This window comes from Hesperophylax consimilis, chromosome 2 (assembly GCF_061612785.1).
Source record: "Hesperophylax consimilis isolate HC1 chromosome 2, BYU_Hcon_1.0, whole genome shotgun sequence".
Lineage (NCBI taxonomy): Eukaryota > Metazoa > Arthropoda > Insecta > Trichoptera > Limnephilidae > Hesperophylax > Hesperophylax consimilis.
Window position 1 is genome coordinate 16,638,661 of NC_142837.1, and position 17,892 is coordinate 16,656,552.

The window sequence follows — 17,892 nt, forward strand, 5'->3', positions numbered from 1 at the left end:
ATAAAAGAAACATCACAGGTAGGTACCTTAATTTTGAAAAAAAATCATCGAAATAGAACGTTCAAATACACACGACGATCTAGAACAAATAATCTTTACTGAACCTTTACAACGGCCACCATCTTGAAACGGACCGTAGAAACAAATTTACACACATACGAAATGTAAAAAAGGACTTTGATACGCTCAGCCATGTCAGTCAATAATTATCATCACAATCGTGGCCAGTAGCAGTAGTCAGTCACGAGAGTGGTTTATTTATGTCAGTCACTGTCAATAATGAGTCTTTCATATTTTCTGTCAAAACGTAGTCCGCCTTACGTTTTATATCATGCGTAGGTCACGATATATTTTTTTTATGTAAAAGCCATTTAAAGATATAAAAATAATAATAACTGAAGACTGACGACATTATGAAATCTCTAGCGATGGGCGGAATCGATGAATCATCGATGGTTTACTCGATCTTTTTTACCATTCGAAATATCTCGATTCATTGTCAGAATTAATTCGAATGCAACTCCGAGACAATCGTTTTGAAACGTCATCGAAAGTCGTCGCTGTGATTGGTCAGAAATAATCGATGCCAGCCAAGCGGTGTGATTGGTCAGAATTAATTCGAATGCACGGTCCGAAATAATCGTTTTCAAATGTCATCGAAAGTGAAATCGAGACAATCGCTCTGAAATGTCAAATCATTCGAATGTTCAGTCCGAGACAATCGTTTTCAAACTGTCAGAATTCGTTCGAAAACGCAAATCGATTCTCACATTCGAGAGGTTATATTTCGAGATGTCAAAATATCTCAGATTGCTTGACAAACGAAATATTTTATAAGTACATTGTTGGCTGCCTACTGAAGCGTGTTGATGTTATAATCAACCTCGTGTGTGAATTGTAAATTATGAATTAATACTTTTAGGTGACGATTTACGTTTCCAGTAGGTATAGTTTATGTGTAAAAGATTTTCATGGTGATAGTTTTTCACAATTGAAGGTTTAATACCTACCTATGTTATTTTTAGGTTATGTATCATCTATTCGGGACATTCGGGTAGTGTATATTTAAAATAAAATAAACCAATAACTTAGCAAACACCATTTTTTTATTTAATGCTGATCGGGTTTCACTACAACCGTAGCTTCTTCGGGCAGTATACAATATTCAGTATATATTAAACTCATCAAGTGACATGTGTTCGTTCATATAAACATAATATATCTGCTACCTATGCTACGAACAAATATATTTAATTTATTTGAAATTAACATCGGTGTCTCTTAGTTAGTAATTAAAATGAAACGCTTTCTGTAGTAAAATAACTTTATTTACTTAATTGTACTTAAAAAAACTTGTATAATAATTTATTTAAATTGTACGTATGTAGATATTCGAATCTTATTAATTATTTATAAAAATGTTAATTGCATATGCATACATATTTGAAATTCGTGGCTAACAGGAATAATTCTAATGTTACTAGCAGACAACAAGGGAATCATTGCCAGGAATGAAAATTAGTGATTGAAATTTCGCTAGTACCTGCTTACCAAAAATATTGCCATACTAATGAAAATAAATTACAACCGGAATATGCAAACAATTTTTTTTACGATAGGAATAGTCTTGATATTCGAGTTTCTATTTTAGAATCCTACCCCCCCCCCCTCGACGGAAAATTTTTTGCCCCTGTCCGTAGCTATTGCTCCCGCACTCCGAGCGATTCATTCGAATGGATCATTCGATTCTTTTGATGTTTCGGTTAAAAAAAATCGATTATATAAATATTTCGATCATTCCCATCACTAGAAATCTCTGAAATGAAAACCAAAATACAAAAATTATCTATGAAATTGAAATGACATCTGACAGATATTGTATAATTGTATGGTATGGATATTGTCATGGGAATTGAAAAGAGCGATTGAACTTTACTAAAGTTATTGTATAATGGAAGGCTTTATGGTAAAAATCAAACAATTATCAAAAAAGAAATTCATAAAATTAGCTGTGCCATTTTTAATACTTGTAGTTGGAGCATCATTCGTTTTAAAACAGTTTACTAATCTAAGGTGAGGTTAAATTTCACACTTCGGCATGTTTCGAAAAGTTTACGCTATTTATATTCATTTGTCATTGTAATTTACGACATAAAACATGAAATATTGTGTGTGTGGACATTATTTTTAAGCGATCACATTTCTATTTTATTATTTAGATATGAATATTCACAAAAAAGTTTGATGACAGAAGAGGAAAGAAGAAATATTGGAATGAAGAAACCCGGAGAAGTCACATTGGAATCAGAATATGAGAAAATAAAGGAAACAGATATCGACAACTGGAAACAAGTCCGGATTCCACGGCCCTATGATGAAAATGAAGTCAATTGATTTATAAAATATTGTTTATTTTAATTTGTGTTCAAATAGAAAAATTAGGTTTTTATTAGTAAAAAATAATGTTATGTATAAAGCACAGATGCATTAATTTCATTTTTACGTAGTCTGTCTCAAAAAAAGGTTAATTAATATGTAAATAAATAAATATGTAATTTCAACTATTTAAAATGTAATTAACAACAAAAATCCGTAAAACTACGGAGAATGGGGACAGAGTTTTTACACCCTTTAACACAATGTTTGCGGGTGGTTTTTTTTTATCGATCCACTCCATAAAGCAGATTTGCGTGCCAAATTGTGTTTCACAATGATGTATCTTTTTATAAAAATAATTTGTAACAGGAATGGAGGTAGAAACGAAAATGGAGAACGTGTTGAACCAAAGGATATCGCTACAACACTGAAGAAAAGTAAAGATAAAAACGAAATGTTACTGCTATGTTATACCAGTCTGCCACCCGGCAATAACTCTACGAATTCAATAATTCCACAAATTGTCAGCTACCTAGTACACGTCTCACGAGATCTGGTGTCTAATTTTTACTTCACAGATAACACGTTTTGGTGTTTCAAGGCGTGAAGAAAAGAAGTCAAACTATCAATTTTTTTAACAAAATGGCAATTAAAATGCATTTTTTCCATTTTCGGAAACTGAAATATTTCTCATTGTTATCTAACTGATATAAAGTGTCTTCTATTTAAATGCATATTAACCGTGTCCCTTATTTTCTGTATATTTATCAAAAAATCAATATGTTATTAATACATTAGCAATGCGTTTTTTAGTTTCACCTTGCATATATTATTATGTTATAAATACCTTAGCTTATCATACTAGTCTGAAAAGTCAAGTCCGGTCAAAAATAAACAGATTGAAAAGGTGCATAGTGTTTTCAATCAAAATATTTTAGAGGATGGCTTGTACTTGATGAAAAATATTGAAGAAAGTCGGTAATAGTAGAGGAGATGCAAAATACAAGTACAAATATAAGTGTTCAAATTCTTCTTTTAAATAATAAATGAAGTCTATATCACTTTGGATATGTTATTTCATATCCCTTCTGACCTGCAAGTCAGTTGCGTTCATCCCCTCGACAATTTGGCTGATTATACCGGTTTATTTACTATTCATGGTCGTCTAATTTCAGATACTGATATTAATTGATACAAAGAAACAATGGTGGCAATAAGAATCGAAGAAAAGCTGCTAGTTTTATTAAAAAAATTGATCGACAAATAACAGTAAAAATTCTCAAAAAATGTAGTAAAATAAAATATATTATAATAAATAATACTCAACAGGTGTTGCAAAGGGATCAATTTTAAGACCAACCTTTTATATCATAAATGTTTCAATAATGAGAAAATTGTTTTCATTTGTTAGACATTTTGTGTATGCAAACAATACCGCACTTGTAATATCACACAAATACCTGATTACTGCAATGATCCTTATGCAGCATGATTTTATAGCCCCACTGAAATGATCTCACGATGCAGGCCTCATAATAGATGCCAAAATACTAAAATTATGCATAAAAAATCTCCACATGCCAGATATAATATAATGCCTTCGCAATGTACGCACACATTTGACTGCATACATAAAAATGTTGCTCATTCCTGTTCATGTGGAACCATTGATTTTGTCAAAAAATATGTATATCTGGGTGTAACTATTGACGGCCGCATGAAATGGGTTGTACACATTAGTATCGTTTGTTTTGTGGGTAGGATTTATAAAATAAAATATTTCAATAATTTATGCAGGTACTTTAAAATTAATCTGCTTATCTCTGGCTGAATCCATTATCCGATATGGAATAACTTCTTGGGGACATTCTTGAAACACTTATATAAGTTACATAAAACATTACTGTAATTGTTAATACATAAATATACGCACAGAAGTAACAATAAATTAATATATAAGTCTCTGAATGATTTACCCGTTAGAGGAATATTATTGTATAATATTGTAAGTCAAGTAATGTTATATTTCCCGATTCCCTGTTTAGGGAAAGAGTTTATAATACAAGATTCACTCAAAATGAAGGTTTAGTGGTTCCTAAGTGTAGTGAAAGATCCCTAAACTATATTGTACCCAAAATATTTAATAAACTACCAATGACAATAAAAATAAATAAATATTTGTACTGCTAGTCAAATATAATCTAAGAAAATGGCTATTAGATACACATGATTTATATTGATGCCCTTGTATTGCAAGTCAAGTGATGTAATGTCAAGTAACCCCCACGGGTATGGTCAATATCATCGGCTTTTGTAGACATTCAAATAAATGTCTCATTTAGCAAAGGAGGTATCATGGAAGGGAAAGTATTCATGGAAAGAGTCGCACAGGGTGGTATACATTCTCAGTATCGCCTTGGTGAAAGACAACCATTCAGAATCGAAACGTTGCCTGAAATGGCTTTAGCCGTATGTCAATAGACAACAATTATACCCAAATAAGCCAAATTTGAACATGTATAAAGATACAAGTATTTTTTTAACTTTAACTCCAAACAGAAGTCCTCGAGGAAACTAATCTCTGTCATCTTTTGGGGATGCTGTGTGGGCGGTCTTTTTGAAAAGATGAGGTTGTGAACATGGGTCTCTTCAAGATAGTTGTAGAAGGGAGGAAACACGAAATGCTTTTCACAGCCAAACTCAAAAACGTGTTGTAGAAACGACCCATTCTCATGAGACAAATAATGTCAAGTATAAATGTTGGGTGTGCATCAGGGATGTATATATGACACTAGTTCCTCGGAGCATCTTTCATTGGCATACCAGCAGAACAAGGACAGCATTCATACTTGACGACTGTGCTCTAAAGATTGGAATCCGTTTGCTAAGACGGGGGAATTTATCAAACGGACCACTCATTTCCACATTGAGTCAAGGCTTTTGGGGCTCCAAACCAAAGGTGGTTAAAGGTATGTCAGGGAACTTCATTCACATATGGTAACAAAATACGGCTAAAGCATTTCAAAATCTGAATGGTGGTCTTTCACCAAGGTGATACTGAGAATATCTACCACCCTGTGCGACTCTTTGTATGAATTAAATTATTCTCAACACTTTCCCCGTCATGATATCTAGTTTGCTAAATGAGACTTTTATTTGAAAATCTGAATGCCTACAAAAGCAATATTTTATAGGTACAAGGTTCTAATAACCTCGAGTCTACATCATCAATGTAGAAATAACACTGAAAATATTGCTAGAATTTTTTCCTTTTATTCCAAACATTAATTTATAATAATTACATAGTATAATATTACCAACGTTTTATAAATAAATCATTTGCAAATGCATTCAGGGTCGCTTGAAGCCACTTGCATGGCTGTAAATTCAAATCTCCCGATGGAAAATGATAAACGATGTCACAACTTTGTAACCAATCACTGCTCTACCCCCCCGATGAACCAACCTTGTTAAGTATATATTTACTATGAACTTTGGGAATAGGTATGGTCGAAATAACAAACAAACATCTTTTGATAATATTCTATATATACATATAACCTTAATTTTTTCCATTTTCGAAACAATACAAATTCATGTGCAGATAAAAAGCTACTTCTAAGTTTATTATATTGATTTAAATAATAATCTATACAACTGTGATGAATGGTATAAAAACGCAGGCACCTTTTCCTTTACAACCCTCCACACTAGCCATCAAATTCTTGTTAAGTATAAAACAAATCTTAGATTCAACTGAAGAACCAAGCTTCAATCAAAAAGCAAGCAAAGATCCAATTAATTAATCAGAAAAAATGAAACATTGTTACTTCAACATAGAAAAATTTTTCAATCCGTTTCTATGCTTTAATTTATGTTCACAATATTATTGAGTTTATGTTTATATTATTAAGTTTTTAATATTTCCCGGCTATTATGAGCGGAGAGCCAACTGTATTAAGAGGTTAATCTGAATTAAGAGGTTCATTATGCGTAATATCTTTTGAAAATATGAAAGAAAAATGATCTTAATGCAGGTACATATATTATATAAATCTTCAATCTCACATTTTTTGACAACTTTACATGAATTTGATCACTAGTGTGGAGGGCTGATATACTGGAATAACATTAATAATTTATTTGAAAGCAGTGATTTCAAAATGATACTCAATTAACAATATAATTAGAATGATTGATTAGCTTATTAATGATTTGCTAGAAGATAATCATTTATCCATTATTGTTCAAATATAATATGTATTACAATCTAAAAGAATTGGCCTTAGCAATGGACTTGCAATAGGAAATTTTCGCAAAGAGGTACATATTTCAAATGGTTTGTAATTGTGGTAATTTATAAAATCTGTCATTACGGTCCTAGCTCTTAACACATGGATTTTATAAAAGTACAGTTTTATACACTTAATAATTAGGTGATTGAAATCATTAAAGTAATAACCATTACCAGTTTTAATAACTCCTAAAAAGAAATGTGATTATGATAATATATATACATATATCAAGCTTTTACTTCTTGTTCGCCGGTGTATCCTATTACAAAATTATTTCTCAGAATATAAGTAGCTATTCTGGGGAAACTACTTATATATATAGATATAAACACATTATCTGGTAAGACAATTAAAAAAAACAAGTTTGCATTCAGCTGGCGCATGTTTGGCGTCTGCGATAAAGAACAAGCTGAGTTGCCTGGACGTGGGCAAGTTGGCCATGTTTATGTTTGAAGCGAACATGTCTAACTTGATGCTGCTATTTAAACTTATAAAGAAATTAGTATTAGTGATAAGATTGAATGTGAGAATAATACAACTTATAATAAATTCATACTAACGATTTGGAAAGTGCATAAAAATATAACAAAAGTATGCATTCATTCATGCTTGGTAATATTTTTATTATTATTACCAAATAGAATTTTATAATATGTATAAGGATAAAGATATATAAAATTATCTTCAAACTAATAAAAATCAAGTGAAAAATAAATTCACTGATAATATGTATAATGTATGTTTGTTTAATTAATTATTGTAGATTCACTGCTAAAAAAGGAAATAGTTTAAAATGGGTTAATTATCTTATTCGTCATCCCAATCGCTTACTAACTTATGGATAGGGTCTTTTGGGGGTTCAACAGTACCCTTCTTGCCATCCACTTCCATGGCCTCCGGCTGTGAGTCATTGTCTTCCCAGTCATTCAAGAGGTTGGAGATCTTCTCAACAGTCTTCTGCTTCAGGGTAGAACTGATGCAAGGCGGTGTCTCCTCGGGGACATCGTGGCCATTGTCTTCCGTCAGCTCTTCACTTAAAATCTCACTCTCACTATTTTGAACAACTTCTTCAATAATATCATTATTTGATTGTACATCTTCCGTACTTTCAGTAATTGGGATGTCTTCGACACTTTCCTCATTTAATGATTTTTCAGTGCCCTCGATAATTTGTTCGGCTGACGGCGATGCTGATTTAGACTCCGCTTCTCTCTCCTTTTGTAAAATATGTTTTTGAACTTCTTTTTCAATATTTTCGATTGATTCCTCTACTTCCATGGATGGATCCATCAATAATTCTTCCTTTCCCAAGTCAGACTTGTTCAAATCCTGGCTACAAACTTTGTTTTGGGACGTTTCGTCATCAGACCACTCGGAAGCAAGTTTCTCTATATGTTCAATGGTTCCTTCGTGTTCGATAATTGCTTCTGGTTCAATGGTTCCTTCGTGTTCTAAAATTCCTTCTGGTTCAATGATTCCTTCATGTTCAATGGTTTCGTCGACTTCTACCGCTTCTACGGAAACTTCATTATCCATAACACTGGAATCATCATGCCCTACTTCCATAGCTTCATCTGGTTCTATCACGATAAGGTTATCTGGCTGGTCTATATTCCCTATTTCATCTTGATCGGTGGTGCCGAGTTCACCGAGTGGTTCTTCTATACTTTCTTGGTCTACGCTTGAAGATACTTCTTCAATATTAGCATTTAAGCTGTCGTCTGCAATGACGTTATGCTGTTCATCCGTGTCAGTTTCAGAAGATATATGATTTTCCACCTCTTGCTCTGAAATGATAACTTCATTGGGTTCCAAAGTGATAGTATGCGTATCTGCCAGGGGGTCACTACTTTCAATATGCACTTCAGAAGATAAATCTTCAGAAGTGGTGACCTTGTCATCTTCAGTCAATGGAATCTCCTGGTGAATAAGCACGTCTTCTGAACACTGCACTTCTTCCATTACATCTCCTTTCTCGGTTTGTTCCTGTGTAGTTTCGATAGTGTCCTCTTGCCAAGTTTCCACAGTCTCATGAACAATTCCTTGTTCAGATAGGATAACCTCCGATTCTGTTCCCACTGGCTCAGCATTATCGATGTGTGATTCAATTTCCTGATCTTGCAGATTATCACCCAAATTTACAAATTCATGTTCATGGACCTCGGTAAATTGACTTTGATCTCCCTCTCCCATCGGGTGACTGTACACTACGACGATGTTGGAACCGTCTGCAGGCATTGCTTCGCTCATAAAGTCCTGATCCTGGAGAAGCATGACGTTACCTTGAGACGTACTTTGAAGTTGAACTGTGTTTGGCGGTGCCTGTAAATATCTTACAGTGGAATCTACAGTACTGGAGTTGCTACTTGTGGCGTACATTAGGGGCGCCGTTGTAGCGATTGATTTAAACTGTTGGTTCCCAGACACGACTATTTGAATAGGTTGGTTTTGGCTATGAAGGTAGCTTCTCACGGGTGCGCTTTTTGGCGCCGGCTTGAATGTTTTGGCGGCTACTAATTGAGGAGTACAAACCTGTTGGGGTCTGCTGATCTCTGGAGGATTCTCATATTCATCCCCAGGTAGATTGGAAAGGATGAGCTCTTCATTCCCCACCTGAACATGACCTATTGTCTGTTCAATGGTATCGCCTTGGCCCGACTGAAGAATGTATTCCGTATCATTCAATACAACGATACGATCTACGAGTCCCAGACTTCCACTAGAAACACTTGCTGAAGCTTCCGCTTCTGAGCTTTGGTCCATCATATGCATCATGCTGGATGACTCTGCCCTGTTGAGTTTCCGCACAGGGGAAGTGTAGGCCTTCCTGACTTGTTCAATAGCATTTTTGTTAATAAGCTGGGAATTCAAAACTTTCTGCATAGTTCTGTTGTTTCGCTTATTAATAACATTATTAGAAATTATTTGAATTTTTCCATCATATTCTTCTTTAATTTGGACATGCTTCTCTTGCGCATACTTCCCTTGCCCGCTATCAGCGTAATTGATTTCATCGTCGTAGATTTCTTCGTCAGAATTGTCTATAATTCCATCTTTTCTTGCTAATTCTTTGTGAGCCAGTTTCAAGTGAGTGTACAGATTAGTTTCTCTTAAGAATATTTTGTTGCAATAGACACATTGATTGGAGGCCTTTCTGTCGGGACTGATCTTGTGTCCAGAAACTTGGATGTGGAAGAGCATCTGAGATCTGGTGCGGAACATGGCGTTGCAAACGTTGCAAGAGAACTCCCTGTTGTCCAAGTGGGACAGCTTGTGTTTGATGAGGAAAGCTTCTGTGAGCGCGATGTAAGAGCACTGGTTGCACTTGGGAAAGCTGTGTGTGGAGGGCGGGGGCACGTCGTGCTTGGTGTACAGGTGGTGCAAGAGGTGGTTTCTCTTGCCGGACTTGTAGCCGCAGTATTCACAGATGTTGGCCGAGATCTTCTCCTTGTGCACCATCACCATGTGTTGGTAGTAGTTGTGGTAGGTGGAGAAGTTTAGGGCCTTGCCGGGCGTCCCGCACATGAGGCATAACCACGGTCCCGTTGTGTTGCCCGCACCCAGGGAGACCAGTTTGGCCATGGCCTCCGAGTTCATGTTCTTGCTGATATACGTCCATTCCGGTTTAATATCCCCGTCATCCTGAGAACCTTTCATGGAAGAGTTGTGAGCAAACTTTTTGGATTGAGGGGGCGTGAAGGATTTAAGAGAATTCTTAGGGCTCAATTGAGCCTTATTCGCTCCGGACATTATTTTTAATTTAATATTCTTATTATTCTTAACGAGATGCGGATACTTCTTTAAAACTTCGCTGATGATTTTGGCATGGTTGAATGTGGCCCGGGAGTCTTTGGGAGCCACGGACTTGGAACCTTTACTCTGAGAGTTATCGTTGATTTGACTGAAAAGGAGGTTAGAATCCTCTTTGACCAGACTTTGGCTCAAAGGGTCTTTATTTTCATACTCAATATTTAAAGACTCAAACATATCATCATCGGATTGATCATCCTGAGCTATATACTCGGAACGCAGCTTCTGTTGGTATGCAAATTCATTGACTTGGTCTAGATCTATGTGCTTGCCATCCGGATTGTCGGAGGACGAGGAGCGCGGCCTCTTGTAGGAAGTCCCGCGCTGGAGTTCTTCAAATTTCCTGGAGCAAGAAGCTTCATCATATATATTCTGGGATCTCACCGATCCTTGCGCATCTCGATTCTTAGCCGGTTTCATTAACGGTCGACTTTCATAGGAAATATCGGCAAAGGAAGACTCGAAGATATCTTCATTTTCTAGTTCCTCCGGTACTTCATATCTTGTGGGACGGGGGGTGTCAAACTTGGATTTGGTTCTCGGGGAGGGAAACACTTTACTGGAAGGTTCCATCTTCAGCCCGGGGCCCGGGCCGTACTGGCGCCGATTCATTAACCTCTTCTTGGAGAAGTTGCTGAGGTCTGCATTCGTAGGTTTGTTGTTGAGCTTCTTGTCAATTTGGTCGTTCATTAAGATGATGTTTCCCGGAGAAGGAGTCGACTCTGCCTTCTGGGCGTCGAGGAGCTTGGTCAGAACGGTCATGTTCATTATTTGCGCGGTGGAATACAGACGGTCGTAGAGACTGAATTCATACTCCAGCTGCCCCGTGTACATAAAATTTACTATCGGAACGACCACATCGACTTGTAGGTCGTCCGGCATCACCAAGCAATCGTCGTACATCTCACACGTTCTCTCCAAAAGTTCAAAGTACTCTGTGCAGGCATTAAGAACAAGTCGATGGACTTTCAACTGGGCATAATCTTGAAATTGTAAAGTCAAGTCGCAATAGTCCGTTCTGTTAAAGAAATGCTTCAGACGCTGAAGGAAGAAAACTCCCCAGTTGTCAACTTTTACTTGCTTAGTTGTTGACATCTTGATTCTTTGACGTATATTATCGTCTAAAACGAAATTCCTATATCAAACGTCATCAGCATCGAGAACCTTTAAAGAAAGTTTCATAATATTAACTAGTTAGCTATACAATATAATAAACTTAATTATGCGGAAGATGCAAAACCCAGCCTAGCGGCTTCGGGTGTATTTGGGAGAAAACAGATCCTAACGATAAAGCTGAAATTCAAAAGTAAAGAAGGGTTCTATGATAATCAAATAGTAAAAAAAATATAAATTACCGACCTTTACGTATGATACTACGAAACCTCATCACTGTCAACGTACTTCATTTTGTCTCGTTTAGCGAAAGTAGACGTGTGAAAGCAAACCGAAAGATGGCGATCAAAATGGAAGCGTTTGTGATTACGAAAACATAATATAGTCATATTAGCTTCTATTTGTCAAAAGTCAGTTCATAAAATTAAATTCAATAAAATTTAAATGGAGAGAAAAAGTTTGAATAAAATTTATTTTGAATAAAATCAAAAGCAAATGTAAAAATATGCGATATTAACGTGTTTCCGAAATATACTTATCTGACTCTGGTAGTAGCAACGTAGCAAGTATAAGTTATCGCCATCTACGAGAGTTTTTTTGAACCTTTTGATGTGCATAAGTATTGATCCAACGGTTTCGTAATGCAATTTTATTGTAAATTTAATTTGAATAAAAATCTGGTTTGAGAAATGGAAATTAGATGCCGCTTAATCGACAATAATATGATTTCGTTGTTCAGAGAAACATATAATAACAGATTTTTTAATGATATTTTCCAACTACCTGTGGGGTGGGACTGCGACGTACCAAATATTAAGGGATGAGAGGCGACATATACTAGGGAAAGGTTAGAGTAAAGATAGAGAATGTTTGGAAGAATCTGGCTGTTCAGATCTGGTAGCTAGTACAAAGTTAAGCATGTAAAACTGTATATTTTGTAGCTTCCCCCTCCTGCCCCCTCCCCAGCAATCTCTGGCTTCACCATAACTACAAATCTGTTATTTTTATAATAAATGTGACTATGTATCAAGTTTAGTGCCATAAACACATGTATGAGGAGCCAAGGCCTAGGACCAACCTTAGGGTGGAGGCCCACGGCCGATGCCGATTTTTACATTATTTTTAAAAAGTGTACATCTATGAACGTGTAGATTATAACAATCAATAGTTTTGTTCGTTTAAGGTTAAACGCAACGCTCGTTGTATTCTACGTGTTCACAGATGGCGTTAATTAATTAATTTTGTTTAAATACGCTTTTGCAAGGTATTGCTTTACAATATTAAGACAAATCATTTGTTTGCGCCCGTATATACGCAATATGAATATGAATCAATAGTTTTGTTCGTTTAAAGACTTAATTCTTTCGAGAAAGGCACACAAATACAATATTTTACCGATGATTCAATCCAATATTGTATTTGTATGCCTTTCTCGATAGAATTGAGTTTTTATATGGACAAAACTATTTATTCATATTCATATTGCGTATATGAGGGCGCAAACAAATAATTTGTCTTAATACTGTAAAGCAATACCTTGCAAAAGCGTATTTAAACAAAATTAATTAATTAACGCCATCTGTGAACACGTAGAATACAACGAGCGTTGCGTTTAACCTTAAAGACATAATTCTTTCGAGAAAGGCACACAAATACAATATTTTACCGATGATTCAATCCAATATTGTATTTGTATGCCTTTCTCGATAGAATTGAGTTTTTATATGGACAAAACTATTTATTCATATTCATATTGCGTATATGAGGGCGCTAACAAATAATTTGTCTTAATACTGTAAAACAATACCTTGCAAAAGCGTATTTAAACAAAATTAATTAATTAACGCCATCTGTGAACACGTAGAATACAACGAGCGCTGCGTTTAACCTTAAAGACTTAATTCTTTCGAGAAAGGCACACAAATACAATATTTTACCGATGATTCAATCCAATATTGTATTTGTATGCCTTTCTCGATAGAATTGAGTTTTTATATGGACAAAACTATTTATTCATATTCATATTGCGTATATGAGGGCGCAAACAAATAATTTGTCTTAATACTGTAAAACAATACCTTGCAAAAGCGTATTTAAACAAAATTAATTAATTAACGCCATCTGTGAACACGTAGAATACAACGAGCGTTGCGTTTAACCTTAAGTCGAGACAATACCATACAATAAGCCAGAATCAAAGCGACGCAAATGAAGCGCACGTGTATTGGATCGAATGTAATCTCTAAAATAAAGTGAAAACAGTATTCGGCGCGCGGCCTGCCGGCCGTAATGGACGGACCTACGCACAGTCGACTTTGCCCTAGCAGTCCTACAAAACCGACCTTTCCGTGGGGTTTATTTTAATCATTTCTGATGAACGTAGTACTAAATTATCAAATTTTTGTAGAGGGATCCCTCGGGAAGTCTAGAATAACTAATTCATTGTCTAGAAAAATAAAATCTGGTGCTTACCGCTAATTTAGTAGTTGTAAAACGTTTTATAAAATTTTTAAACCGTTTTTATTAATCTTAAATATAAATAACTTACATATCCCGTAGGGATCCCTGTAAAAACATTTGGGATTTTAGTAACACGTTCATTAGAAATAATTAAAATGTGAGCGTCGAGCAAACCCCCGTTATTAGAGTCGCTCTAGAGTCTAGACAACCCAAAAATATTTCGGTTTAAGAAAATACTAAATGATTTTGGTTTAAATATTGTTGGGATACTGACGCGAATAAAAAACGAGAGCATTTATGGGTTTCGATTTATTTATTTTTTAAATTTTAACAGTTTATTTATCAGTTTTCAAAGTATAATATTTTTTGCTAACCAAAATAATTCAAAAAATTAGTTTTCACATTTTTTATGTATATTTTTTTATAAAAGCAGGCGCCTATGTTTAACCCCCCGCATACCCAGTTTCTACCGATTTATAAGTTTCTCGTTAACCTTACTTAGGTTTTGGGTTTAAATTCAACAGTTTCTACACGTGTTAATGTGGAGCAATTATTTTTATATCTAAACAGAAATATTTGAATGCATCATAGCGCCGAGAATGAATTACTAAGGTCCCTAAGTAATTCATCTTTGAAATGGCGATATAACACGTGTACGGTGATTTAAAATCTTATCAAGATGACTCATCGTGTGAGATAAGCACTATCTAATTATTATTTAGATACTTCCATCGGCTGTCCGGTAGAGTATGCATGAAAAAAAACACAGTGTATCTTTAAATGCAACTAAACCATTTGTCGAGAGATTTTTGCTCTATTTCAAAGGAGTCGTGTTTTATTAAATATTTACATCATTTTCGCTTAATTATTATATGTTTTTTAATATAAGCGCCCTCCCTCTAACATTCGTATTTAGATATCTCCATTTCAAACGATCTTTGAACGCTTACTACGGGGGGGGGTCTTAGAAGAGTGGTGAGCATCAGGATGAAAAATATTTTGAATCTATAATTAATTTTAATTTAAGGAAATATTATTGTGAAAAAATCAATAAAATACACAAATTAATTTAATTAAGAACAAAGTTATATTAATTAAGACGATATTTTCATCGTGTTGATATTTCCATATTGAATTGCTCTTGAATCGCTTTTTGTGGGTGTTGGTTCGTTTTCGATTATTCTGATAATTTCTAGTAGGCTTTTGAAGTATTTTTTCCCTAGATTTATGTAATGATGTTGTGCAAATAAGCTGTTACATTTTTGAGTTGGAAATATACATTTTTGACGAGTAAAACCTTCAGTAAAAAAACTAGGATTTTGATTTTCTTTTACTATTTGAATTATTATGTGATTTCGGACAACATCATTAGATTTAAATACTTAAAATTCTTTCAAAATTAGAAGTTTTTTTTTCAATATTATTTTTATAATTAGATGTTGCGCAATTTCAATAGGTCTCCAGTGACTATATCGTATTGGAAATTTGATTGTACTCAGGAACGGTCCTGTACAGACTGCAGGTGCAATTGGAGCAGTCCGCTCCGGGCGCTGACTTGCCAAGGCGGCAAGGAGCGCAAGGAGCAAAGGCGCTGATAATAACCTGACACAGCGCCGTTGAGGTTTGCACTGGCGGCACTGATTGTACCATAGCGTTTTGAATTGAAATTTAACATTTTGGAGAGGATTTAAGATCAACATAAAATGTGAATATATGTAACCTATATTTCTTACATGAGATAAAATTACCCACCAGTAATACCTACAATAACTCCACGCGTTCCGTGAAAACATAAGTATCTACGTGTACTTCGGTAAGTACCCTATGGAAAAAAAAATTATACGCCCTTGAGGCAGCATGAAAAGTCCGTTCCTCTATGAGAGCCTACTCATTTGAGTGCAGGTAGGTACTCTCATCTTTCATCCATTCTCTTTCCATCTCTTCGTGTCTTTCCCATTTCCACATGAAGATCTGCTCGCTCTTTTGAATACGTTCCCAAGAGCGGAGAGTGCTACGGCATCCCTTGCTTTATTCAATTATAAATATACAGTTTCACAGTACACACTTCACTTAATGATTCTACAGCCGAGTGCGTGCTTTGCTGTCAGATTATTTCAGTCGATGATGTACGTACAAACTAGTAGTTGACCTCGCGTCTAAAAAAGTGTGTTTCTAATTTTCTCTGAAATCATAAGATTGGTAAACAGATTTTTAAATGGCCATCTAATTAATTTGATTATAAACCATACATGTTTTACGTAGGTAACATTTTTGTTTTATTTCGAATAAGGAATTGTACAATTTATTCAAAGAAATGTCACCGTCTCTATGACAATTCTTTTCAAAATTTCTTCAGGCCGGTAGGTACCAAAATATTGATTATTCCGATTTGACAACTTATCGTTGGAACCACGATTATGCGAACTCGGGCAGGTTATAAATGCAGTATCCAACACGGCCACCACCTTGAACCGGAAAATAACGAACAAATTTACAGAGAGACGAAATGCCAAATGGTCGAATTAAACAGATGACAGATGAATTACTTGAATGAAAGTAAAGTTGCCCTTTAAGTAGTACCTAAGTAGCTAAACCGCTGCAGATGATTGAAAATAATTTTAGGAGCAATCTAAAATGTTAACATTTTTAACTATTTAGACAATACCCTAAAATAAAGTCGGAATCTTAACGACGTAAGTGAAGAAGCCGCTCACATAAATACGTGACGCGCGGCCCTGGTGTATTGGACAGACCCTAGGTTGAATTTGCCCCAGCAAATCTCTAAATAAAGTAAGTGATGAAGTCGTGTAAAAATCAACATTCGGCGCGCGGCCGTGGTGTGTTGGACAGACCCTAGGTTGAATTTGCCCCAGCAAATATCTAAAATAAAGTAAGTGAAGAAGCCGCTCACATAAATACGTGACGCGTGGCCCTGGTGTATTGGACAGACCCTAGGTTGAATTTGCCCCAGCAAATATCTAAAATAAAGTAAGTGAAGAAGCCGCTCACATAAATACGTGACGCGTGGCCCTGGTGTATTGGACAGACCCTAGGTTGAATTTGCCCCAGCAAATCACTAAAATAAAGTAAGTGAAGAAGCCGCTCACATAAATACGTGACGCGTGGCCCTGGTGTATTGGACAGACCCTAGGTTGAATTTGCCCCAGCAAATATCTAAAATAAAGTAAGTGAAGAAGCCGCTCACATAAATACGTGACGCGTGGCCCTGGTGTATTGGACAGACCCTAGGTTGAATTTGCCCCAGCAAATATCTAAAATAAAGTAAGTGAAGAAGCCGCTCACATAAATACGTGACGCGTGGCCCTGGTGTATTGGACAGACCCTAGGTTGAATTTGCCCCAGCAAATATCTAAAATAAAGTAAGTGAAGAAGCCGCTCACATAAATACGTGACGCGTGGCCCTGGTGTATTGGACAGACCCTAGGTTGAATTTGCCCCAGCAAATATCTAAAATAAAGTAAGTGAAGAAGCCGCTCACATAAATACGTGACGCGTGGCCCTGGTGTATTGGACAGACCCTAGGTTGAATTTGCCCCAGCAAATCACTAAAATAAAGTAAGTGAAGAAGCCGCTCACATAAATACGTGACGCGTGGCCCTGGTGTATTGGACAGACCCTAGGTTGAATTTGCCCCAGCAAATATCTAAAATAAAGTAAGTGAAGAAGCCGCTCACATAAATACGTGACGCGTGGCCCTGGTGTATTGGACAGACCCTAGGTTGAATTTGCCCCAGCAAATATCTAAAATAAAGTAAGTGAAGAAGCCGCTCACATAAATACGTGACGCGTGGCCCTGGTGTATTGGACAGACCCTAGG

The 17,892-nt window shown here is 35.8% G+C and overlaps 2 protein-coding genes across 2 annotated transcripts; one reads left to right on the forward strand and one right to left on the reverse strand.

Annotated features, from left to right (window-relative positions):
• The first annotated feature begins 1,872 nt into the window (after window positions 1–1,872).
• On the forward strand, window positions 1,873–3,576 carry l(3)neo43 (cytochrome c oxidase assembly protein COX16 homolog l(3)neo43). Its single transcript, XM_089644638.1, has 2 exons — window positions 1,873–2,073; window positions 2,220–3,576. The coding sequence occupies exons 1-2, from the start codon at window positions 1,952–1,954 to the stop codon at window positions 2,392–2,394; spliced, it is 297 nt and encodes a 98-aa protein (XP_089500764.1). The 5' UTR covers window positions 1,873–1,951; the 3' UTR covers window positions 2,395–3,576.
• A 2,329-nt stretch (window positions 3,577–5,905) lies between these two features.
• Cp190 (centrosome-associated zinc finger protein CP190) lies at window positions 5,906–12,115 on the reverse strand. The gene is made up of 2 exons (XM_089641450.1): window positions 11,841–12,115; window positions 5,906–11,645 (listed from the first exon to the last, which is right to left on the reverse strand). Exon 2 carries the CDS (start codon window positions 11,574–11,576, stop codon window positions 7,479–7,481), a length of 4,098 nt encoding a protein of 1,365 aa, XP_089497576.1. The 5' UTR covers window positions 11,577–11,645; window positions 11,841–12,115; the 3' UTR covers window positions 5,906–7,478.
• Between the last annotated feature and the right edge of the window lie 5,777 nt (window positions 12,116–17,892).